This window comes from Saimiri boliviensis, chromosome 8, assembly GCF_048565385.1.
Source record: "Saimiri boliviensis isolate mSaiBol1 chromosome 8, mSaiBol1.pri, whole genome shotgun sequence".
Classification (NCBI taxonomy): Eukaryota; Metazoa; Chordata; class Mammalia; order Primates; family Cebidae; genus Saimiri; species Saimiri boliviensis.
The window spans coordinates 8625552-8651317 of NC_133456.1; the positions used below are offsets into that span (position 1 = coordinate 8625552).

Genomic DNA, 25766 nt, shown 5'->3' on the forward strand with positions numbered 1-25766 from the left:
TTACAGGCTTGAGCCACCGCACCCGGCTAACAGAAAAGGAGATTTTAATCTGGGAGTATTTGGTCTAGGAGCTTCACTTTTTCCAAAACCACTGAAAATGTCTGACTTTTCTTTTTCTTTTTTTTTTTTTTTTGAGACGGGGTTTCGCTCTTCTTACCCAGGCTGGAGTGCAATGGCGCGATCTCGGCTCACCGCAACCTCCGCCTCCTGGGTTTAGGCAATTCTCCTGCCTCAGCCTCCCTAATAGCTGGGACTACAGGAGTGCTAATTTTTGTATTTTTAGTAGAGACGGGGTTTCACAATGTTGACCAGGATGGTCTCGATCTCTTGACCTCGTGATCCACCGCCTCGGCCTCCCAAAGTGCTGGGATTACAGGCGTGAGCCACCGCGCCCGGCCGACTGACTTTTCTTAGAATAAAAAGCTAGTTCAGCTTCTTGCATGTCTTAGAAGATATTTAGTAAAATACAGTTTATGCACAGTATCTCAAAATTAGCTAATCTGGTGCTCAGTCTGATTTAGGAATATTTTCCTAAGAGTACATTGACAGTAACATCAGAATTTTGGGATGTTTAGCAGGAAAAGCACAGAGCTGGCTAGCATATAGGAAAACTTGCTGCACATTTAAGAATAAATATTAGTGGTCTGGTGCAGTGGCTCACTCCTGTCATCCTCATGCTTTGGGAGACCAAGGCCGGATGATTGCTTGAGGCCAGGAGTTTGAGATCAGCCTAGTCAACATAGTGAGATACCCTTCTCTATTTCTGTTTTTTTTTTTTTTTTAAATAATAAATATCAGAAGGGAAAGTCACTGTTTCCTAAGCAATATTTGGAACAATTTATCCCAAGTGAATTGAAAACTAACCCTCTCCCTTACCAGCTAAGGAGACACACACTTTTTCCTTCATTTGCTAATTGACATGAAAACAAACACGCTACCAAAAAAGCAGTGATATCCATCACCCTTTTGGAAGAGTGAACTGTAAAGCAGTGAAGGAAGGCCAGAGATGAAGGGTGAAGGTTTTCTTCAGCTCATGATTCATCTAACTTCCTTCCCTCTCCCCCTGTCCCCAGGAGGACATTGCTGTGGCCGCTGCAGTCTTGGAGTTCCTGCTCAAGCTGGCCCTGCTGTCCGGCCTGACCATCACTGTTTTTGGCTTTGCCTATTCTCAGCTGGCTCTGGATATCTATGGAGGGGCCATGCTTAGCTCAGGATCAGGTACGCACAAGAGTTTTTCTGAATCTGTTCTGATTTTCCAACAAATAGAAGAGTCATGAAATTCAAGAACTTGGGCACACACCGTTGAAACCTGTGTCAATGTAGGGAAAACTGGTGGCAGGGGCTGTGGGACTGTTCCCCTCATTCAAGTTCAGACACACACTCAAGGTGTAGGCAGGGGTGTTGGTGCCGGGGCCATCAGCTTCCCCAGCCTCACATGGAGAAGTTATTAGGACTCCTTGCTGTTGGCTTTCCTCTTGGGCCTAGAATATGTTTTGCCAAGCGCTTCCTGTACTCCCTATGGGGTGTGGGAGGAAGGCAGAGGGCAGGCGGTAATGAGTCTCCACTTGATACTAAACACATTTGAAGATAGTAAACGCCATATAAATCTCCCAGCCTGGTGCATAAAAGCCTCTGAAGGATAACCCAGAGCCATTTGCAGCGAATAAAATTGATCTCTGCAAATAAAATGGTATATTTAATCCAGACTCTCAGTTTTTGAAGAAGAAAAGTATTGAATGTGTCTAATTTTGAAACACCAGGCTGCTGAGCATCTCACAGCACTTGTTAGGCCTTGGGGACTTCACCAGTTTTAAAATGCGCTGGGCTGTAAGCTGGCAGTCCATTTGTAGTGTTTCATGTTGGGTTTAGCAAAGATGTTTTTAATTTCTCAGGTCACTGGACAGGAACCCTGAGGACTTCTTTCTGCTGCCCCATCTCAATGTAAAGGGTTATGTCAAATGCCATTTTACAAGTTCACTAGGACGTTTTAGTCTCCACTGTAATGGGGCCCAAACTTTTGGTGTTAGGGGAAGAAGGGCCAAGTTTATATACCAGAGCAAAGGTCATTAAGTTTGGAGAAACACCTGCTGTGAAACGAATAAAGGGGTTTGCAGCTCCCTGGGGCTTGTGCTGTGAGAAGAACATTTCCATAAGGCAGCTGCAGGGAGGCCTCATTAGGAAGGTATTAGTAAGTTTATGGGCAGAGATTGGGAACTCAACTATCCTGTAGCAGCTCTGCCCCCTTAGAAAGCAATCACGGAGGAGCCGCCTTTAATGTCACACAGTCGCCGGGCGCGGTAGCTCAAGCCTGTAATCCCAGCACTTTGGGTGGCCGAGGTGGGTGGATCACAAGGTCGAGAGATCGAGACCATCCTGGTCAACACGGTGAAACCCCATCTCTACTAAAAATACAAAAAATTAGCTGGGCATGGTGGCACGTGCCTGTAATCCCAGCTACTCAGGAGGCTGAGGCAGGAGAATTGCCTGAACCTAGGAGGCGGAGGTTGCGGTGAGCCGAGATCGTGCCATTGCACTCCAGCCTTGGTAACAAGAGCGAAACTGTCTCAAAAAAAAAAAAAAAGAAAAAGAAAAAAGTCACACAGTCACAGGTGTTGGCACAAGGAGGGGGCTGTCCCATCTTTATCATGACTCAGCCCCATCATCTTAGTTTTGAAAGTGGAACTTGCAACACTGCCATCCCAGGCGTCCCCAGTTGTGTACTTGTCTGTCTTCACCTGGAAGTGGACTTAACTGTGAGCTGTACTGGCCGTCTCCAAATGAGTGACTCAGACACAGCAGACAGGCCTTTGTCTAGGGGTGTGGCTTCTCTTCTACTCTTTGGGATTAGTGTATTTCATTAGGGGCTTTCTAAGTGTTCTGGAGGCTTTTCTTAGAAATGCTTCTCACACCTAGCTTTGCTTTTTCTTTTCTTTTTTCTTGATAACTCACAGAACAAAACCTAGCTTTTCTGTCCTTAAGCAAAACCCAAACGTTCACAGAATTTCCCCAAGATTTCTCACATTTCTCTCTTAGGTGCTTCTCTCTTGCCCCTCTACTTTTTCCTTTTTGCTTCTCTATCCCCTTGTCTTAGTTATCTATCCCCTTGACTTAACTAAGACATGTTAACATGTTAGGGCTTAGTTAATTAGGTACTTTACTGTGACCAAGTACCATGGACTGGGTGGCTTTAAACAGCAGAACATATTGTCCGTCAATTCTGGGGGCCAGAAGTATACAATCAAGCGATGACCAGGGCCGTGTTCTCTCTGAAGGTTCGATGGGAGGCCCCTTCCTGCCCCTTCTAGTTTCTAGTGGTTGCTGGCATCCTGGTGTTCTTGACTTGCAGCTGCAGCGCTGCGGTCACACGACTGTGTTCTCTCTGTCCTCACGCCGTCATCCCCCTGCACATGTCTGCCTCAGCGTGCAAGTTTCCCCTAACTTTTTGTTTTTTGAGACGGAGTCTCACTGTTGCCCAGGCTGGAGTATGGCGACACAATTTTGGCTCACTGCAATCTCTGCCTCCCGTGTTCAAGAAACTCCCACTTCACGGGTAGCTGGGATTACAGGCACCTGCCACCACACCCGGCTAATTTTTTGTATGTTTAGTAGAGACAGGGTTCTGCCATGTTGGCCAGGCTGTTCTCAAACTCCTGACCTCAGGTGATCCGCCCCACTTTGGCCTCCCAAAGTGCTGGGATTACAGGCGTGAGCCACTGTACCTGGCCAAGTTTCCCCTTTTTATAAGGACACCTGTCATATTGGATCAGTGCCCACCCTAATGACCACATTTTAACTCAGTTTTCTTGATGAAGACCCTGTTTCCAAATAAGGTCAGATTCTGAGGCAGCACCAGTCAGGACATCAACATATCTATTTTGGGGGGACAATTCAACCTAAAACACCCCTCAATTCAGTCTGCAATCAAAGGTTGATTCCATTCTTGAATTCCCCAAATGGATGTAAAACCCTTTACCTGAGTCACCGCTTTGTGCTGGAGTTTGTATTGTTCTCTGTGCCTTACAACAGCTCACTGTTCACCTACAGAGGGGTCCACCTGTGCCATTAGTGTTCAGTGGTAAGGAGGCTCCCCACTCCTCTGCTTCTGCCAGGGAGAGGAGGATGGGGAGAAGCAGGAGGCATACTTGAGCCACACTTGAGCATAGACTTTTTTGTGTGTGTGTGTGTTTTTAGTAGAGACGGGGTTTCACCATGTTGACCAGGATGGTCTCGATCTCTTGACCTCGTGATCCACCCGCCTCGGCCTCCCAAAGTGCTGGGATTACAGGCTTGAGCCACCGCGCCCAGCCTTGAGCATAGACTTGAGCCTCCCGGATGCAGAGCATGGTCCCTGCCTCCCTTTCTGGAGTCACCGTAGCTGGGGTGGTGGCCAGGCTACTTCCTGCAGTGGCTTGACAGGCCAAATGCAATGTGATGTGATAAACGTGGAATCCGAGACAGAGCCGTGGAAAATGGTTTTTTGTTGGGCATCAGGGCTGCCCTGTTAGTGTTCCTTTCATAATTTTATGACTGCCATAAAACTGTTTAGGGTTCCCATTACGTGGAGATCTTTTATGTGAAACAGCTTTCATAAACCCTGAATGAGTTCCAGATTCTCAGACTCCAGAACTTCAGTCCCCCCTCCTTTTCTTTTAGTGGTTAAGTTTTTTTTTTCTTTGTTGAGGTATAATTTACATAAAATAAAATGCTATTCTCTTAAGAGTACAGTTTGATAAGTTTTGACAAATACGTGCAAAGAAACCCATATAATTACCAGCCAGATTCACATGTAGAATATTTCTATGACCCCAGAAAGTTCTTTTGGGACCCTTTCCAATCAGCCGCCCCACTCCACCTCAGAGACAGAGAAATCTGAAGAAATCTGATTTCTATCACCATGGATTAGTATTTCTTTTCAAAAGAATTTCATACCAGTGAAATGCAGCATGTACGCTCTTGCATTTGGTATATTTCCTTCAATTTAAAGTTTTTGAGATTCTTCCATGGTTTTGCATAGATAAGGGATTTTATTATCTTTTCTTGCTAAGTATTCCTTTGTATGGATGGCCCACAGTTTGTTTCTTCTTTCTTCTGTTGATGGTCAGTTTTGGCTGTTATGAATAAAACTGCTACAGATGTTTTGTACAAGTATTTTTGTGAACATGTGTGTTGATTTCTGTTGGATGTATACCTAGCGGTGCAATTGCTGGGTCATAGGTTAGGTGTATATTTATTAGGTGCTTGATTGTGGCCCCCTTAAAAGAGGGGAATCAGTCCCATTTGTAAGCCTCCTGTTCTCTGATTGGCAGATTTTTCCAAAGCTTGTTAGCAATAGAATTGCATTACTTTGTTTTAAAAGCAAATAGTTCTCACTTTGGATTTGTGTTATTTTCTGCTTGTCCTGGGCCCTGGGCCTTTCTTAAAGGTATTTTCTTCAGGATCTGCTCAACTGAGATTCCTTTAACATGCAGGGTCACTAGTGACTTTGAGTTCAAACTAGCAGGCCTATTCATGCTGATGAAAAAAGTGAACAGACTTGCTTACTAGCTAGATAAGCTTTTAGTTGTTCAGTAAGAGATGTGTACATTTATTCATAATTTTTTTTTTGAGGTAGGGTCTTGTTCTGTCACTCAGGCTGTAAGTGGCACTATGATGGCTCACTGCACCTCTGACCTCTCCAGACTCAGGTGATCCTCCCACCTCAGCCTCCCGAGTAGCTGGGACTACAGGCATGCACCATCACACACAGCTAATTTTAGTATTTTTGGTAGAGACGGGGTTTCACCATGTTGCCCAGGCTGATCTTGAACTTCTGGGCTCTAGCGGTCTGCCTGCCTTGGCCTCCCAGAGTGCTAGGATTATAGGCGTGAGCCACCATGCCTGGCCTATCCTTTTGTTTTTTGCCAATTATTTAGTCAATGCCATAGAATGTTGGGAATCCTTCTAGGTAATTAAGACCCTGGGCTCCCGTATGCAGTCTGCCCATTGCAGATACCAGCAGGTCTCATGGCCTGGTTCTGGTATTCTCTGGGCACTTAGCAGAGCTGAGGTTACATGTGGGCCTTCCGATTGGGCTCTGGCATCTCATTTAGTTGTTTCCTTTGTAGGTCCTGTTTTACTGCGTTCCTACTGTCTCTATGTTCTCCTGCTTGCCATCAACGGAGTGACAGAGTGTTTCACATTTGCTGCCATGAGCAAAGAGGAGGTCGACAGGTACACCTTTAATCATGGCCTTTAGCCAAAAGGAAGGAACTTGTCAAGCTTTTTGCTTTTCGTTCTGAACATGCATTTACAGATGGCTGTTTTAGAGGCAACACTTAGGCCACCAATGTGTGTTGCTTCCCTGGGATCTCTAGCACTGGCAGGTTCAGTAAGTGCTCCCCACCGTAGGGCTGGGAGGCAGCAGCTACTCTTTGCCTCCCTTTGTGGAGGGAGAAACATCAGCCCTGAAAGGTTATTTTAGTCCAGGTTTGCAGAGTCAGGCAGCAGACAAGCTAGATTTCCATTCCTCCACCTCCTTGCTTACCCCGGAAGAGTGGTCCTCCAGTAAGTTACAGGAACTTCTTCAAGATGTAGATTCCGGCCGGGCGCGGTGGCTCAAGCCTGTAATCCCAGCACTTTGGGAGGCCGAGGCGGGTGGATCACAAGGTCAAGAGATCGAGACCATCTTGGTCAACATGGTGAAACCCCGTCTCTACTAAAAATACAAAAAAAAAAATAGCTGGGCATGGTGGCGCGTGCCTGTAATCCCAGCTACTCAGGAGGCTGAGGCAGGAGAATTGCCTGAACCCGGGAGGCGGAGGTTGCGGTGAGCCGAGATGGCGCCATTGCACTCCAGCCTGGGTAACAAGAGCGAAACTCCGTCTCAAAAAAAAAAAAAAAAAAAAAAGATGTAGATTCCTACCCCTGATAATCTGATTGGTCGGTCTTTGAGAATCTCAGGGATTCTGTGACACCTCTCCTGAGAAAAGCCCAAATGCACATATACATCTTACCATGATTTTTCTCAACTGCTGACTCCAGATCAGGATTCCTCTTAGAATCCCTGCCAGTGGTTCTTAATCCTGATTGTGAGTTAAAAATCCCCCCCTGGAGCTTGTTAGAAATGCAGATTCTTGGCCAGTCTCCTTCTGTCCCCTTCCCTCCCACCACACCATGATCTCAGCAGCCTCCTAGACATATGTGTGTTTTCTGAATGCTCCTCAGTGATTCTGCTGTGAGCCCTTCCTGGTTAAGTGCATTTGGCCCACACCCAAGGTCATCCACCTCTTGTGTACCAAATGCCAAAAAAAGTAAGGCAGTGTCTTAAGGCAACGCTAGAGGATGACAGTGAGGAGAAGAAAGGGAAACCGCAGAAAGGGCAGGTGTAGATGATGGGGGGACTGGCTCTCATTTTCCTACTACCTCTTGAAGCCAGGATCCCATGGGGGTTTTCATGCTGCCTCTATAATCCTGAGTGCTGGTGAGGGTCCTCAGAGGCCTGGCCATGGAGTGGGATGGGGAGGGAGTGTCTCAGCTGGGAACTCTTCCCCTTTCTCTATGTGCGTCTCTTCCTGGGCTGGCTCAAAAAAGCTTGGGAACTTTGTTTGCTACACAAGTGGCTGAGAACTAGAGTCCAGACCAGCAGGTTCAGTCCAGACTGATGAGATTCTCCTAGGAATTTCTGGTCCCCCTGCAGCCCAGCCGAATTAGAATCTGAGAAGGCTTGAGCCAGGGAATCTGTTTATTACACAGATCTAGGCAATTCTGATTCTAGGGCTTTGGAAACTGCTCCCCCAGACCAGCTGTCACAGTAAAAATGACTGTGAGCACTGTGACCCAGGTCGCACTTAGGTATGTGTGACTGAGACATGAGTTCACAAAGCAGGAATGCACATGACACACTGATGCTTTCTGGGCTCTCTTCTATTTTGTTTTTCAAAATTGCCAAGCCATTATCCTCTAAATTGATTTCCCAGACTACTAGTAGGTCACAACCCATAGTTTTAAAATAGTGGTCTAGACATGGTTTTTGCCTCAGATAGTTAAATTTATAGCTGTGGAGTAGAACTGCTTTGAATCTATCCTCTTCTTTCCCCATGGATGAAAAAGTCTATTTCAATTTAACTTTGAAAATATAATGTTTTTATTTGAAACCTGCTTCTAACATTGAATAACTTAAAAATATAATTTGAAACATGTGAAATGAGGCACTGTGTCAGAATGGAAAGAGCAGGACTAGGAGTATATGTCTTTGAAGGGAATTTTGTTATGGTAACTTAAGTGTTAGTGTTGAAGGGGTAAATCAACACCAAACTCATTTAAAATGTTTTTATAAATTGCAACCAAATTGTGTAAAGGAATATGGATAGTGGATGGTTGCTTTCTTTTCTCTTATATTGTATCGAACCAAAAGAAAGAACTGTTTGTTAGTTGTAATGGAATTTTGATAGTATATAAACATCTGGAAAATTGTTTTCATGGTATTAGTCAAGACAGAGAATAAACAAAGCCCAGAGTAACTTCTAGTACAGTTCCCATGTAGGGAAACTCACCTTCCCGAAGAGTAAAATGTGACATTAAGTGCAGTTTTCAGACATGTATGAAACACAACAGCTCCATTTCTCTCTGAGCCCCTGCTCCCAGCACCTGTGGCCCTGGTCTGAGCACATGGAGCACCTGGGCTCGTCACAGACATCAGCATTTTTTTAACCCTGTGAATTTTAACAGATATAAAACTCTAGCAATGATTTTTATGGAATTGGACAGCTTAGTTAACTGTTAGAATCAATTATAATAACTTTACACTGGACGTTTCAGATTCTGAATAGAAAAAAAGCAGGCTTTTTACTTAATCCACTTCAGGTTAAGCAGTGTTTTTCGGAATGGAAATAGAGCATTTAGGCCAGGCATGGTGACTCACACCTGTAATCCCAGCACTTTGGGAGGCCAAGGCAGGCGGATCACCTGAAATCAGAAGTTCAAGACCAGCCTGGCCAACATGGTGAAACACCATGTCTATTAAAAATACAAAAATTAGCGGGGCGTAGAGGTACGCCCCTGTAATTCCAGCTACTCCGGAGGCTGAGGCACAAGAATCACTTGAACCTAGGCGGTGGAGGTTGCGGTAAGCAGAAATCACGCCATTGCACTCCAGCCTGAGCAACAGAAGACTGTCTCAAAAAAAAAAAGAGCATTTGGTTGGATATGAAATATTAAAACATCCTTTGAATTACAGTGTCCTTTTTTTTTTTTTTTTTTTTTTTTTAAGACAGTCTCTCTCTGTGACCCAGGCTAGAGTGCAATAACATGATCTTGGCTCACTGCAATCTCTGCCTCCTGGGTTCAAGCAATTCTTTTGACTCAGCCTCCCAAGTAGCTGAGATTACAGGTGCACCACCATACCCAGCTTTTTTTTTTTTTGTATTTTTAGTACAGACAGAGTATCACCATGTTGGCCAGGCTGGTCTCGAACTTCTGACCTCAGGTGATCTACCTGTCTCAACCTCCCAAAGTAGGGTGCATCTCCAATGCCCTGGGATTACAAGCGTAGTTCTAAGGTACTGGTCATAGGCATGAGCCACCATGCCCAGCCTGGTTGCTTTTTTAAATAACCTCATAATATATATAGAATCTGATTGATGGATTTTTCATTATGCCTTGTTGAAGAATTTTTGTTGTTAATTTTTGTTGTTAATCTAATTTTCTTTCTTTGATTTCACAAATACTTTTTTTTTTTTTGAGACAGAGTTTCACTCTTGTTACCCAGGCTGGAGTGCAATGGTGCGATCTCGGCTCACCGCAACCTCCGCCTCCTGAGTTCAAGCAATTCTCCTGCCTCAGCCTCCTGAGTAGCTGGGATTACAGGCACGCGCCACCATGTCCAGCTAATGTTTTGTATTTTTAGTAGAGACGGGGTTTCACCATGTTGACCAGGATGGTCTCGATCTCTTGACCTCGTGATCCACCCGCCTCGGCCTCCCAAAGTGCTGGGATTACAGGCTTGAGCCACTGCACCCGGCCTCAATTTCACAAATACTTTTAACCATCTGCTCTCTAATAGGCATTGTTTTAAGCTCTAGGAATACACCAGTAAATAAGGTAGATGGGATCCCTGCTCTCCTAGAGCTGACAATGGGGAGACGGATAGCAAACAAGTAAATTAATAAGAAAATGTGATGTACTGAGAATGAAAACAGGGGTATATAGTGAGTGGTAGGGGCCCTTTAGATTGCATATGCTGGGCAGGCCCCTATAGCACAGCGGCATTTAGGATGACCAAGAAGATGGTCTAAGATGGGGGCAGAGCCTTCTAGGCAGGGGGATCAGTTGTGTAAAGGCTCAAGATTAACAGCTCATTTGCCTGATTTGTTGGGCTTTGAGTGCCAAAGCAGACTCCTTAACTGTCAGATGAAGGATGAGTGCGATCATCTCACTTTGGCACATGAGACATCAGTGCCGTCCTTTTCTTGGCTGTGAAGGCTCCATTGTATGGCTGTGCCTTGATATGTTCAACTAGCACCTGCTCAGGGCTACTTCAGGTGGTGCTACAGTTGATATCCTTGACCATCCATCCTTTTTTTTTTTCTTTTTTTGAAACAGGATCTCACTCTGTCTCCCAGGCCGAAGTGCAGTGGTACAATCATAGCTCACTACGGCCCCGACCTCTTAGGCTCAATTGATCCTTCCACCTCAGCCTCCTGAGCAGCTAGGAGTACAGGTGCATACTTCCATGCCCAGCTAATTTTTGTAGTTTTTTTAGAGATGGAGTCTCTGGGCACCATGTTGCCCAGGCTGGTCTCCAACTCCTGGGCTCAAGCAATGCACCCACCTTAGCCTCCCAAATGCTAGAATTACAGGCATGAGCCACTGTGCCCGGCCAATCCATCTTTTAATAAGCCTGATGTTAAGGCCAGGATCTTCTTGAGACCATGGAGAAATGAGTATTCATAAATAATTTACTGTTTATGTTAACCAAATCTTATATGATAGTCATTTTGTCACTTATTAATAATTTTGCTTTGATTTAAAAAGTGATATTTTGATTGCATTTTTAAAATTCTCATTTTTTTCCTGAAGTGAATTATGCCTTTAAGGCTATAGATTTGTGAATTATGGAAAGCTCAGCAGCTGCAGAGCCCTCTTCTAGTGACAGACAATGGACCCCATCCTCAGCTCCTCTCAGATGGCCATACCAAAGAGGCTGTGCTGTTGAATGCGTCTCTGCTTGAATTAGCCTGAATTAACTATTGGTTTTATTCACTAGTGTTATTTTACTTGGAGTTGGGGAAGAATGGCTGAAAGTTTATGAATCTATGACTTAAACTCCAAGGATTGGTATAGTAGACGTTTCTGAGATAGCTTCTGAAAAATAGGTTACATATCTCTGCTGCTTTGTGGAAAAGAGGCCAAAGTACTGGTCTATGATGGGAACCGCTTGAGTGGCTTGTTCTGAAGTTGACCATTCTGATCACTCTTTAGTAGTGAGAAAACTTCCCCTGTGAGGTACAGGCTCTTGTACTTCATTAAAAGAGACTCTCTCTGGACTAAGAAGCAAATAAACTCCCTCTCTGGACCTCTCTCCTGTTGGAGTACGTGTGTGTGTGTGTGTGTGTGTGTGTGTGTGGTATTTTTACCAAGCGTATCTCCAAAGCACCTTGGTCTTCATCAGCAAAGACCTATACCTGGGCATTTGGGGGATGCAGTGGCTTGTCTTCTTTTTGCTTTTTGGCAGAAACATGATCTCACTGTGTTGTATGGGCTGCTCTCAAACTCTTGGCCTCAAGCAATTCTCCTGCCTCAGTCTCCAGTGCGCTGGGATTACAAGCGTAGTTCTAGGGTACTGGCCAAGTTCTAGGACCTAGTCCCAGACCTGCAGAGTCAGGAACTCAGGCAGTGAGGCCAGCCATGAGCTTTTGCTGTTTTTTTTTTTTTTTTTTTTTTTTTTTGAGATGGAGTCTTGCTCTGTCACCCAGACTGGAGTGCAGCGGTGTGATCTCAACTCATTGCAACTGCCACCTCCCAGGTTCAAGTGATTCTCCTGCCTCAGCCTCCCAAGTACCTGGGACTACAGGTGCATGCCACCATCCCCAGCTAATTTTTTGCATTTTTAGTAGAGACAGGGTTTCACCATGTTAGCCAGGCTGGTCTCAATCTCCTGACCTCGTGATCCGCCTGCCTTGGCCTCCCAAAGTGCTGGGGTTACAGGCATGAGCCACCGCGTCTGGCTGCCATATGCAGTTTTAAGTCATTACTGTTTTTTGAGACAGGGTGTTGCTCTGTTGTCCAGGCTAGGGTACAGTGGCATGATCATAGCTCACTGTAGCCTTGAACTCCTGGCCTTAAGCCATCTTCTCTCAGCCTCCCAAGTAGCTGGGATGGCAGGTATGCATCATGGCTAATTTTTTAATTCTTTGTAGAGACAGGGTCTCATAATGTTGCCCAGGCTGATCTGAAAGTCTTAGGCTCAAGTGATCCTTCTACTTCAGCCTCCCGAGTAGCTGCAGGTGTGTGCCACCATCCCTGGGTAATTTTTAATGGTTTTTGTAGAGACAGGGGTCCACTAGCTATGTTGTCCACGCTGATCTCAAACTCCTGGGCCTCAGGCAATCCTCCCACCACCTCAGCCTCCCAAAGCACTGGGATTACAGGTGCACAGTGTCTTTCTTACCACCCTTCGTGTGCAGAACCTGGGTGGTGGCCTCTGAGGTTTCCTAACCCAGCAGACATGGCTTGAGGATGTCAAAAGTTTTGTTCCCTCAGTGGCTATATACTTAAGAGTTCCTGCTTGGTGCGAGGCAGAAACCAGAGGCTGGAGGATTCTGTTCTTGGCTGTACAAGCATTTTGGCGGACTATGGTAGCTATTTTGTGTTTGCTGAGAATCTGTTTTCTTTGTTGAGAACTGAAGATAACTAAGTGATGTTCCACTTTGAAATCAGAGAAATGCAAGGAGTAGTATAATCCATTCAGCACCAGGGTTCACAGAGCTCTAGAGATACGTAGAGTGGGAGTGAGGCTATGTAAGAGTCTGAAAAACAGCAGAGGCGATCCAGGCTGTGGTTTCAGTTCCCATTTTGTTTTGGAGGCCAGTTATTTGCTTTGAATGGGGTCTACTGCCCAAGGTTGCTGGGTGCTGCATTTCCCAAGGGCCATGTGTGTTCATTCACCAGTGTGTCCCCAGCACTTTTCACAGGGCCTGCCACACAGTTAGCTTCCAATACATAATTATTATCTGGTCACATTCTTGTATATCACTTTGAGGACTTGGGCTGAACAGAGTTTTTATGTGTTTTGATCCCAAAGTGTCACTTAACTAACCAATTATTATCTTCAAAACACATACAACTCTTGAGTTGTTTCTTACCCTTCTGTTCAGGGTAAGGGGACAGGGACATTTCCATGGGCTCCATGTAGCATTTGATGTTATGAAACCCTGGATTCTGGGAACTCAGGTTCTTTCTGTGAGCTGATGTTTGTGGTTGCCGTTTTCGTAGCGGCCTTGTCCGGGGCGAGGTCTCCACTGCCCTGCTTTGCCTGTCTCCTTCTCCCAGGTACAATTTTGTGATGCTGGCCCTGTCCTCCTCATTCCTGGCGTTATCCTATCTCCTGACCCGTTGGTGTGGCAGCGTGGGCTTCATCTTGGCCAACTGCTTTAACATGGGCATCCGGATCACACAGAGCCTTTGCTTCATCCACCGCTACTACCGAAGGAGCCCCCACAGGCCCCTGGCCGGCCTGCGCCTGTCACCGGTCCTCCTTGGGGCATTTGCCCTCAGCGGTATGGTCACTGCTGTTTCGGAGGTGAGAGTCCCTGAGCCATCACGCCGCATGCTTCTGTAGCTGCCCCGCTGTCCCTCCCACTAGGCCTCCCCTTCCTGCCCTGCCTGAACCCAACTGGACAGGTGTTTGGCTCCCCCGTACCCTCCCCAGGCCTCTAGGGTAGCATCTTTTGATAGATGTGACAAGATAATGTTGCCAGTGGGGAGAGAATGGGCCTGCAGTATGGCTGTCATGCTTTTCATCTGACTTAGAATCCGGAACCATAGCTGCCTTCCCTGACTGGTCCCAGAGGAGGGAGGCACAGACTGAGGAATGGGCACCAACAGTGGTTTCTTTACCCAGGTGTTCCTCTGCTGTGAGCAGGGCTGGCCAGCCAGACTGGCACACATTGCCCTGGGGGCTTTCTGTCTGGGAGCAACGCTTGGGACAGCATTCCTCACGGAGACCAAGCTGGTCCATTTCCTCAGGACTCAGTTAGGTGTGCCCAGACGTACTGACAAAACGACCTGACTCCGGGGGAGCCTGGACACCTGAGATACCTGGACCAGCTATGGGCAGTTCTGGGGGTGGAACACATATCCTGTGTAAGAGCCCCACTGAGGGCTCTGCAGCAGAGTGACAGCAGCCCCGGAGGTGAGGCGCCAGAGGGAGCCACTGCATGAGACACTTGGGTTCATTCAGAATCTGAAATGTAGAGGAGGAGTTTCATTTTTAAGTGAAGGCCAAAAAGCCCTTTAAAAATAATACAGTTTTTTAAAAATCATTTTATAATGATCAGCATTTTCTCTTTCACTAATGTACTCATTCCTTTTGGTGTGATTGGCCTTTGGAGTTGCATACTCCAACAAACTAAGTCTTATTTGTAAATTGTTAATAATCATCTGGCCCAGAAAAAGAGATGCAGCCATTTTACCTTTCACAGGAATATGGAACTTCTGTAAAAGAGAGAGAGAGATGATGTTATGCACCAGATGAAAATGGTGTGGCCCTGGAGTTGTGGTTTTCTGTGTGTCAACACTGTGGTCTGGGTTTTTAGAGAAGGAAAAATGCTACTCAGTGAGAAATTCAAGAAATGAAACTAGGAAGGTTTTCAGATCACATTTCCCAGAGTGAGTTAGGGGGAATCTGGCCTGTCGTGATCACACTGTTCCCTGCTGCCCCAGGTCAGCACATACTTGACCCAGAGCGGGCTCTCAGGATTTATTGATTGAAGGGTGGGTGAAAGCTAGCTGGGGACTCCTGACCTGGCCACCTGCAAGAGGTGGACTTTGAAGCAAACTGTGATCCAGCTGAGCCACTTTGTCTCTGAAGGGAATGCTGCTTTGCAGCTTTCTGTAAGTTCTCACATGGGAATTGCACTGGTGGCAGATAAGGTGTAACAGACGTGCTTTTTTAATCTTCAGAATAAGACAGTCAGGGTGAATTCTATGTGACAAGTATTGCTGAGTCAGGCCCCTCCCGCCGACCCATTATTTCCAGCACTGTTCAAGACAAATGAATTCCAGCCCCAGGGCGAGGGTGGCGGCCGGGGGTCTGGTGCTCCAGGCTACACTGTGAGCCCAGGCGTTCTGCAGCCTGCACCCTGCAGGTGAGATCATGAGCAGTGTTCTGGGGTATAATGTATTTCTTTTTTTTTTTTTTTTTTTTGAGACGGAGTTTCGCTCTTGTTACCCAGGCTGGAGTGCAATGGCACGATCTCGGCTCACCGCAACCTCCGCCTCCTGGGCTCAGGCAATTCCCCTGCCTCAGCCTCCCGAGTAGCTGGGATTACAGGCACGTGCCACCATGCCCAGCTAATTTTTTGTATTTTTAGTAGAGACGGGGTTTCACCATGTTGACCAGGATGGTCTCGATCTCTCGACCTCGTGATCCACCCGCCTCGGCCTCCCAAAGTGCTGGGATTACAGGCTTGAGCCACCGCGCCCGGCCTATAATGTATTTCTTTTTCATTACTGTGTTAATTCCTTTTAGATATGATCATCCTTCAGAACTTCATGCACAAACTATAACTAGGATGTTAATAATCCTCTCATTCAGTGCCCCGAACTTCCTGTGTCTACGCCTAGAGAGAGGGCCAGTAAGGGCAACTCCTATCATACATTAATTTGCATGTATTTAAATCTGCTTGCCCAGAGCCAGTACCCAGGGGCCAAGGATCAAGACCTGTCAGTACCCCAAGACCCCGGCCAGTCACCCTGGCAGGGTTTTATCTACTCAGAGAGAGAACGCTTTGCACTAATTGGGAGAAAAGCAGCTAAATGCAAGGTGTCCTGAGCAATTAGAGGACCTCCAAAAGCGTGGCCTCAGTCATGCCTTCATAGGGCAAGGTCAGGCCAGCTCAGAAAAATGGATGGTCCTGTGGGGTCAGGTGGAGCACACATGGAAGGCAGTCCTCTCTCCCTCCCTCCCATGTTCTTTTTCTGTCCCTGGAGTGCACAGAAAGGGGCCTTCAGTCCTCATGAACTGTTCCTCTACCCTGCAGCTGCTGATCACCCTCCCAGGACCCTGCACCTACCCTGTGCCCACTTGACCCCAGACTTGAGCATGATCCTCATTCTACCTGCCTCAGAATTTTGATAGATGTGACAAGAGAATGTTGCCAGTGGGGAGAGAATGGACCCGTATGTAGTATGGCTGTCATGCCTTTTATCTGACTTAGAAGCTGAAACCATAGCTGCCTTCCCTGGCTGGTCCCAAAGGAGGAAGGCACAGACTGAGGAATGGGTTGCAAGTGAGAACGTGGCTTTCCAGGACCCACTCCAGGCCTTCAAGGTCTGTGTCTCCTGGGAGGAGGGCTCTGAGATTGGCTTTTCCGGCAAGCCCACGTGGCTGTGATGCCACCAAGGTTTGCGTGCCACATTGTCTTCCTTAGTGACAGGCCTGGGACCAGTCGTGCTCACGCCCACGGTGCCTGTTCTCTGCTCCAGGAACACAACTGCTGTTGCACAAGCAGCCTTGTGACTTCTTTAGCCTCTGGGAGCAGGACCCCCCGGATTATGCTTTCTCAGATTGAGAGAGGCTCTGTGTCTGAAGGCAGTGCTCACTGTTTCATCTCTCCCCTGCTGTTCGCCTAGCACTGCTGTCAGGGCCAGCTCCTCTTGAAAGACAGCCAGCTGGGAAGGTAGCCCAGGGCTTCTTCCTGTGTCCTGCTTCCCTGTGTGTAGGGAGAGTCCTGCTCACGGCTGCGTGTTCTCCCAGGACTGGCACCTGCCACCTGGGCTGTCTGCACTTTGACGGCTGGGCCTCTGCCGTTCTCTGCCTCTGGCGCCTCCTGAAGCTCAGCTGGCCAGGCCTCTGGCATTTCCCCTGCTAGACCCTCTAGAGCCACGACTGTTGCCTCAGGAAGTTTGCATACCTGTGGGCCAGCCTGCCTCACTTTACCCAAGCGGATTTGGGGAGCAGAAATCACACTTTTGTCTTTAAATACTACTTAAAATATAGTGAGGCTACTTATCCATGGAAACAAGTCTCTGAGGTACAACCTTTATGAAAGGAAGGAATATCGCTGACTTGCTGTGCTCTTCTGGCCACGTGTGAATGTTGATCATTTCAGATTTGGCTTGGGGTCTCTCAGTGAGAAGCTGCTGCTGTGCTGTTTAATGCTGACCTGACTGCGACTTCTGGAGGTGCTCCTCTGCCCTGTTCCCAGCCACTTCCCAACCTGATTCAAGCAGGGCCCCTCCTTCCTCCTGTCTTTCTTTCTTTCTTTTTCCAGAGACAAGGTCTTAGTCTCTCCTCTCACCCAGGCTGGAGTGCAATGGGTGTCATCATAGCTCACTGTAGCCTCAAACTCCTGAGCTCAAGTGATCCTCCTGCCTCAGCCCCACAAAGTGCTGGGATTCCAGACCAACCATTTTTTTTCTTTAATCATGCATTCCTGTTACTAGTTTCATATCAGTCCCCTGGTTTGAAAAGAAATACAATGTTTTCTTCATATTTTTGTAAAGACTGTTCTTCTTGCATACCCCTTCTCCCTCCAAAAGGAACAAAAATTCTTCAGTTTCATAAGGAGGGTGGGTAAGTCACTTGAGGATGTGAACTTCGGGTATTCCTTAGCTGGAACGTTTCTCCCTCCATTGATGCTGTAGCTGGGACTGGGATTCTTGACTTTGGAAAAGGGACAGTGTCCTGGCCTATGCCACTGAACCTCCTGTCTGGAACTAAAAGGCCTGGTGTCTCCTTTGCTCCTCTCCCTGTCCTGCCTTAAGCTGTGTTTCTCATTGTTTGTGGGACTTTTCTCTCCTATCTTCTCTGTCTGGCCTGGTCTTCGTTTTGTTCATTTTGTATTGTTTTGTTTAGTTTATATATATTTTTGAGATGGAGACTTGCCCTGTCATCAGGCTGGAGGGCAGTAGTGCTATCTCGGCTCACTGCAACCTCTGCCTCCCAGGTTCAAGCAATTCCCCTGCCTCAGCCTCCTGAGAAGCTGGGACTATAGGTACATGCCACCACACCCAGCTAAGTTTTTGTATTTTTAGTAGAGACGGGGTTTCACCATATTGGTCAGAATGGTCTCAATCTCCTGACCTTATGATCCACCCGCCTCAGCCTCCCAGAGTACTGGGATTACAGGTGTGAGCCACTGCACCCGGCCTGTTTTGTTCGTTTTTGTTTTTGTTTTTTGTTAAACAGCCATTCCTTGAGAAGTCAGGACTAGTTTCAGTGCAGAGTAGGGCAAGTGTGTGGTTTCGGGGGCCTAGGACAGCCCCTTCACTCTAGTATCATCCTCGATCAGGTGATAGAATTTCCTTTTACCTGGTTCAAAGGCTGTTATTCCAGAATTAGAGAGGATACTGGAAATTCCAATCCCAGAGAGGACTCAGTAACTCATTCACACTAAGATGTAAAATAACCCCATCAAGATTTATTTCCCTTTTGTTCTCTGGTGGGAGGAAAAAAGAAAAAAAAAAAAAGAATTATATCCCAGGCCAGGCGTGGTGGCTCACGCTTATAATCCTGACACCCTGGGAGACTGAAGTGGGAGGATCGCTTGAGCCCAGGATTTTGAGACCAACATAGGCAACACAGGGAGACCCCATCTCTACAAAAAATTTAAAAATTAGCTGGGCATGGTGGCACACACCTGCAGTTCCCACACGGGAGGCTGAGGTGCAAAGGATTGCTTGAGCCCAGGATTTCAAGGCTGCAGTGAGCATGTTCACACCACTGCTCTCCAACCTTGGTGACAGAGCAAGACCCTGTCTCTAAAAAAAAAAAAAAAAATTATTTCCTGAGCAGCTTTTGATGTTGAGGAAGAGATAGGCAGGAGCTGGGAGCATCTAGAACCTGGATGAGGAGGGGCTCAGGAGAGAGGCTGGGCAGGCCCAGAAGGTAGGAGCTGTGAGTGCTGCTGTGTGGCCTCTGGGATAGATGGAGTTCAGTTCCCAGTGGGAAGTCAAGGGCAGCATGATCCCTGGCCTAGTCTTGGAAGAGCCATGGCTGAAAAGGGGGTGGGGACTATTTGCTTATTTATTTATTTGAGACAGAGACTCGCTCTGTCATCCAGACTGGAGTGCAGTGGCACATTCTTGGCTCACTGCAACCGCCGCCTCCCGGTTTCAAGCAATTCTTGTGCCTCAGTCTCCCAGTAGCTGGAACTACAGGTATGTACTAACATGCCCAGCTAATTTTTGTATTTTTAGTAGGAACAGGGTTTCACCATGTTGGCCAGGATGGTCTAGAACTCCTGACCTCAAGTGATCTGCCCACTTCCACCTCCCAAAGTGCTGGGATTACAGGTGTGAGCCACCTCGCCTGGCCTTCTTCACATATTTACACACCCTTGTGCGTTTTGGGGGCCAGACACCAATGGCAAGTAAGATGGGCATGCAGGGGGCTTGCTAGTGAGAGCGCCCACCGGCAGCTCAGTCCTCAGCACCTTTGGGAGCTGACCCATGGACTTATGAAGCTGCTTGCACAAGGTTCTCAGTGGCCCTAAGGAAGAGTTCTGGAAGGCACACTGGACACTGAGAGGCCTGTGGAGCCTGTCAGAAAGGACCAGATTTGGAAAGAAGATGAGCTAAGGCCCAAGTGTCGGTAGTCCCCTAGAAATTTCTCAAAGACGATGAAACACAGAGAACTAGAAAAAGCAACTGAAGACTGGGTGTGGTGGCTCACACCTGTAATCCCAGCACTTTGGAGGGCCGAGACGGGTAGATCACCTGAGGTCAGGAGTTTGAGACCGGTCTAGCCAACATAGTAAAGCCCCATCTCTACTATAAATACAAAAATTAGCCGGGCATGAAGCAAGGTGCCTGTAATTCCAGCTACTCAGGAGGATGAGGCGGGAGAGTCACTTGAACCCAGGAGGCGAAGGTTGCAGTGAGACGAGATCGTGCCATTGCACTCCAGCCTGGGCAACAGAGCAATACTCTGTCTCAAAAAATAAATAAATAAGAAAAAAAAGAAAAAAGAAAAAGCAACTGAACAAGATCATTACTCTAAAATTATTTACTGAATATTCCACGAGTGTCCGGGAAGTACCTGAGACTTGTGTCTTTGGAAATGAGACCTCTGAGCCCAGCAGATGCAGATGAAAAATTACTTGCTTTACTGTTACTTGCTTACCTGAGTGAATTGGCCCTTAATGTTGTAAATATTTCATTTGCTAACTAAGTTTTAAGGTAGCAGAAAAGGTGTTTCACTTGAAGAATTTGAGGAGAGGGAAGATTCATTGATTTGCATTATCAGTCAGTCCCCAATTACCTTGGCATAATCAGTCCCATTATTTAGTGTTACCCATTTTTAACCAGAACTGTCTAAGTGTATCAGAGCACAATTGGGAAAATGGACTCTTAATATAGTTCAGCCTCCTTTAGGGGCCTAACGAAGGAAGACTTAGAAATACTTCTTAATTATCCTTCAGATGAATAAGTTGCTGTTAGCCCCTGTTCCAAAAGGCAGTCAGTTCTTCACCAGTTGACTTGGCCATCCTTCTTGGGCATTGCGGCTTGAAAGGAAAGTGCTGGCGGTGAGATGTGGAGAATTAGCTCTTTCCTTGCATGTCATAGATCCTCGGCAAAGTAAGCGTGCCCAGAACTCTGTCCCCACCTCTGCAGGCTCCACACACTCAAGTTTGGAGACCCCAGCCCCAGCTTGTGGAACCTTTTGCAGTACATCGCGTCCCACTTTGAAACACAAGCGTACGTAAGGATGACAAGAGTGGTGGCTGCCTGACTGATGTGGTGTATGTTCTGTAGCAACTGGAAAGCATTTGAAAAAGCAATTTTGAAATGTTATATTTTGGAGCTAGTAAATTTTGTTTTCATCTCAGTTATTTCTGAGGGGCCTGAGAGTTAAAGAGCCTGGATGCTGTATCTGTGAGGCCCAATGAACACTGGGCCCTGGGCGCTTAGGAGGGAGGGAAGGGGATGCTGGAAGCAGTGAGGTGGTGCCTGGAGGCTACCTCGCTGTGAGGCTGGCAGGGGCCAAGCTCTGCAGCCGCTCCCGGCCCTCTCTGCTCCTCCTGGCTTCACACTGGGGTGATTCTCATTTTTCCTGGGGCCCAGACAGCAGACCAGCCCTCAGGCTGGTGGGCAGTGAGAGGAGGAGGGCCCAGACATGGGTGCCGCCTACAGGGTAGAGGCCTAGGTGCTTCCACTTGAGGGGGCAGTCTCACCTTTTACTTTCAGCCCCCACCCTCCTCCCTCCTCTTTGCTTCTGAATGCAAACCCCCTGCAGGAGAAATGGAACTGTCTCAGGTCATCTTTATAAGACAGCTACTGTAGATCACAGATCATACAGTAGCCAGTAGCTGGACTGCCCTGGGGGCAGGTGGGCCCCCTGGCCTGAGCAGCATTTGCCTGGTGAAGGCCAGCCAGAGTGGCTCAGTTCATCCTTCATCACCCCTCCCAGGGGAGCCGCACAAGGACCCGTGACATAACAGCTGACTTGTGAAGGAATCTTCTAGACTACCATTTCCCTGTCACATTTCCTTCTCTCTGCCTCCAGTAAATGTGTCCCAATGTTATGACCCTATTGACTCTCTTGTCACAATGTTGACAAAGGGGTTTGGCAGAGGCCACCTGGGTTCACAGTGCTCAGTGGGAAAGACACCTGAAAAATTATCCTTCCCAGTGGCCTCTCACCTTTAATCTCCTCTGCAGCACCCCATCACAGGTTGGGACCTTGGAACAGGCTCAGGCGCTGTCATCGCAGGCAGTGAGCGGTGACTAATGAAGACACAGCTCCATTAGTCACATTGGAGGTGACAACTGAGCAGCATGTTTCTGATTCGTGTCTGGGAGATCCTGACACACTTTCCAATTATATGGAACTAATAGTGTGTGGCTTCCACCTGGCCATGTGGGGTGGGAGAGCAGGGGGAGCCTGCAATGAAAGTGTGACTGTTTGCGGGCAGTGCCAGTTTTGTTCCCAGCTCACCTACTCCTCACTTCTATGCCCTTTCAGTTGAAAATCACAAAAGGTGACACCAGGGGAATGGCATCAGGGGTGCCAGAGGACCGCTTTCAGAAGCCTTTTGTTGTCCACCACTGTTCCCAGGGGAATTAGGAGGATATTCAGAGAGGAGCTGGTGATGTAGGAGCTGGTCCTTTCACCAGGTACAGAAGAAATGTCCAGCGTCACCAGCCTCAGAGCACACTCTTGTCTTCTGTCACTGCAGCCTGGCAGGGCCATGCAGGGAGAACCACAGAGACCCAGAGAATCAGGACATTGCAGCCAGAAGGCACACGGGGCTATTCTCCATACAACAGCCCAACCAAACTAGAGAATGCTGCTAAAATAGCTATCCTTTTTGTCTCCCCTAGGACATTAACACAAGAATTTTATGAACAAACCAGGTTAGCATAGCGCGTTTAATGTGAACTAGAGCTGAAGGTTTCTGTCTTCCCTGCATGGCTTCTGATTCCCCAAGTGGCATCTCTCTAATGACAAGAGAATGTTCTTTGCACGTGTGCAGATGTCGGGCTGTGGGGGGCCACAGAAGAGACAGAGCTACTTGGATTTGTTTCTTTTGTAACTGTGATGGAAACCATGTGGATCTCTGACTGCCCGGTGGGGCTGCTGGGCAGGATGCCCAAACACAGTGGCAACTTGTCTTTGCCCGCTCCCAGCTCTGCCTGCCTCACATCTGCACACAAAGGGCCAAGAGCCAGGCTCTGGGTGGAAGGACCCCAGGGGTGTCCTGTCTTCAGCACTTCTGTCTACACCATGACTGGAGAAACCCACCTGCGCCCATGTCTTTTATTTATTTCCTTTTTTTTTTTTTTTTTTTTTTTTAAGATAGGGTCTTGCTCTGTTGCCCAAGCTGGAGTACAGTAGCACGATCATAGCTCACTGCAGCCCTAATCTCCTGGGCTCAAACAATCCTCCCACCTCAGCCTCTTGAGTACCTGCCTGGCTAATTTTTCTTTTCTTTTTTTTTTTTTTTTTTTAAATTTTTAGTAGAGACAGAGACTCACTATGTTGCCCAGACTGGTCTCAAACTCCTGGGCTCAAGTAATCCTCCCACCTTGGCCTCCCAAAGTGCTGGGATTACAGGCATGAGCCACTGCTCCCGGCCCATTCTTGGTGTTTTTTGTTTGTTTTTTTGAGACAGAGTCTCACTCTGTCACCCAGGCTGGAGTGCAGTGACAAAATTTCAGTTCACTGCAACCTCTGCCTCCCGGGCTCAAGTGACTCTCCTGCCTCAGCCTCCTGAATAGCTGGGATTACAGGTGCCCGGCACCACGCACGGCTAACTTTCTTTTTGTGTGTATATTAGAGACAGGGTTTCATCATTTTGGCCAGCCTGGTCTCAAGCTCCTGTCCTCAAGTGATACTCCCACCTTGGCCTCCCAAAGTGCTGGGATTACAGGTGTGAGCCACCACGCCTGGCCCTGTGTCTGTCGTTTGAAGTACATGAACAGGATTTTGCTTCATGTGTATTTCGTTTTCTGAATGGTACAGCATGTTGCATCCCTGCCTTCTGTTACACCCCCCCACCCAACTGCCCTTCTCAAATTCGTGGGTGACCTTGAACAAGTCTCCCTCACTCCAGCAGTTACAAAGCTCTGAGCAGGTACCAGGTTTGTGTGGCAACACGTTTTATAGGTGTTAGCTGTGAGATCTTCACAACTGAGGCACAGAGAAGTGACTTGATTTTCTCTGAGCCACACAGCTAGGAAGAACATAGCACAGCTGGGGCCAGCCCCTGGACTGTCTGATTCCAGATCCCTCTTTAGCTCTGAGCTAATTTCCTTCCTCTATCATTGTTTTGTTTTGTTTTGTTTTATTTGAGGCAGTCTTGCTCCATCACCTCGGCTGGAGTGCAGTGTTGCGACCTCGGCTCACTGCAACCTCTACCTCCCAGATTCCAGCAATGCTCCTCAGCCTCCTGAGTAGGTGGGATTATAGGCACGTACCACCACACCCAGCTAATTTTTGTGTGTTTAGTAGAGATAGGGTTTCACCATGTTGGTCAGGCTGATCTTGAATTCCTGGCCTCAAGCAACCCACCCACCTCAGCCTCCCAAAGTGCTGGAATGACAGGTGTGAGCCACCACAGCTGGTCAAGTTCCTCCCTCTATTAGACGAGGGGGCTGATCTGCTCTGTGGTGTTGACACGTACCCTGAGAGGACTGCGGGACTCTCCTGCTCATTCCGCAACCAGAGCCCCGCCATTTGTATTTGTTTGGAATGTGGGGGTTTGTTTTAAGAGTTTGAAAGAAGGATTTGTTCTTATTCCCTAAAAAACAGATTTGGCTGGGTGCGGTGGCTCACGCCTGTAATCCAAGCACATTGGAGGCCAAGGTGGGTGGCTCACCTGAGGTCAGGAGTTCAAGACCACCCTGACCAACATGGTGAAACCCCATCTTTAAAAAAAAGAAAAATTAAAAAAAATTTGACACCATGTCAGGTGACTCACACCTGTAATTCCGGCACTTTGGGAGGCTGAGATGGGAGGATCACTTGAGCCCAGGAGTTTGAGACCAGCCTGGGCAACATAGGGAGGCCCTGTTTCTACAAACAGTAAAATAATTAGCCAGGCATGGTAGCATGTGCCAGTGGTTCCAGCTACTCGGGAGGCTGAGGCAGGAAGATCACTGGAGCCCAGGAAGTTGAGGCCGCAGTGAGCCGTGACACACCACTGCACTCCAGGCTGGGTGACAGAGTAAGACTGTTTCAAAAACAAAAGCAAAAAATCCAGCAAGTTTGGGACGCACAGGATTTGATTGTTTTAAATCCATCCCTGACCTTCCATACCTTATGTTTCTCTGCAGTTCCTCCCCTGCCTCAGTCTTCATCCCACCTTAAGGAATTTAAGGCAGTTGTCTTGCACAAACATTGGCATAATAAATACTGGGAGAAAGAAATCTGGCCAGAAAAAAAAATTATGGTCCATTACAAAGAAAAGGTTCTGTATACCCTAGTGTCCTGTCTGTTGGGGTCCCTGACCCTGGTAGCACCACCAAGGTGTCGGAAGGCACCTCACTTTTAGCCTCTTGGGTCTATTTCCTCACTTTGGAACCATGGGCAGGAGATCTTGCCTCTCTGTGCTTCCTCGTCTGTCACCCACCTGACGCAGTCCAGGAAAGATGAAAGGAGAACAGAGATGGGAGGCAAGTTCAGCTCCAAAAGCCTTGGAAACCCCAAGCCACAGCAAGGCTTCCTAGGTGTCCGCTTGACACACATCCGCCCTTCCTTCTTCCGGTCCCCATGCAGAGGTAGTTCTCTCCCGACACCCTGCACCTCACCTCTATGGCTATGCCAGGCTCTGCTCCCCTCCACCCTCACCCCTATCGATCCAGCTTAAAGGCCTGCTGTGGCTGAGCCAGCAAAGGAGGGAGGACGAGGGCATTGTAAATACTCAATTTAATGGCTTTTCCTTCAGCCTCGTTACCTACAGAAGGCACCTGGCCCAGAACGCATGGCATTGATGAACCCTGGTCCCTGTTTCTTTCCCTTGGCTCCGTTGGGCTGGTTCTTATGATGCCCTTGGGAGCCCTGGAGCCAGTGCTGCCCAGGCTTATCCTCACACCTCTCCCCATGCCCCAGCCAGGGAGGCCCT

The 25766-nt window shown here is 47.7% G+C and overlaps 1 protein-coding gene across 3 annotated transcripts in view; it reads left to right on the forward strand.

Annotated features, from left to right (window-relative positions):
- Nucleotides 1–25766, forward strand: part of RFT1 (RFT1 glycolipid translocator homolog) — a 68686-nt gene that overhangs the window by 26537 nt on the left and 16383 nt on the right. For 2 of the 3 annotated variants that reach the window (XM_074403676.1, XM_074403677.1), the window contains 4 exons: nucleotides 1074–1218; nucleotides 6105–6210; nucleotides 13528–13777; nucleotides 14099–14519. In XM_074403676.1, coding sequence (XP_074259777.1) covers nucleotides 1074–1218; nucleotides 6105–6210; nucleotides 13528–13777; nucleotides 14099–14266 — 669 coding nt within the window. In that variant the 3' untranslated portion in view covers nucleotides 14267–14519. Of the gene's footprint in view, nucleotides 1–1073; nucleotides 1219–6104; nucleotides 6211–13527; nucleotides 13778–14098; nucleotides 14520–25766 lie in introns of those variants that run through there. The other variant, XM_074403678.1, reaches the window with a different exon arrangement.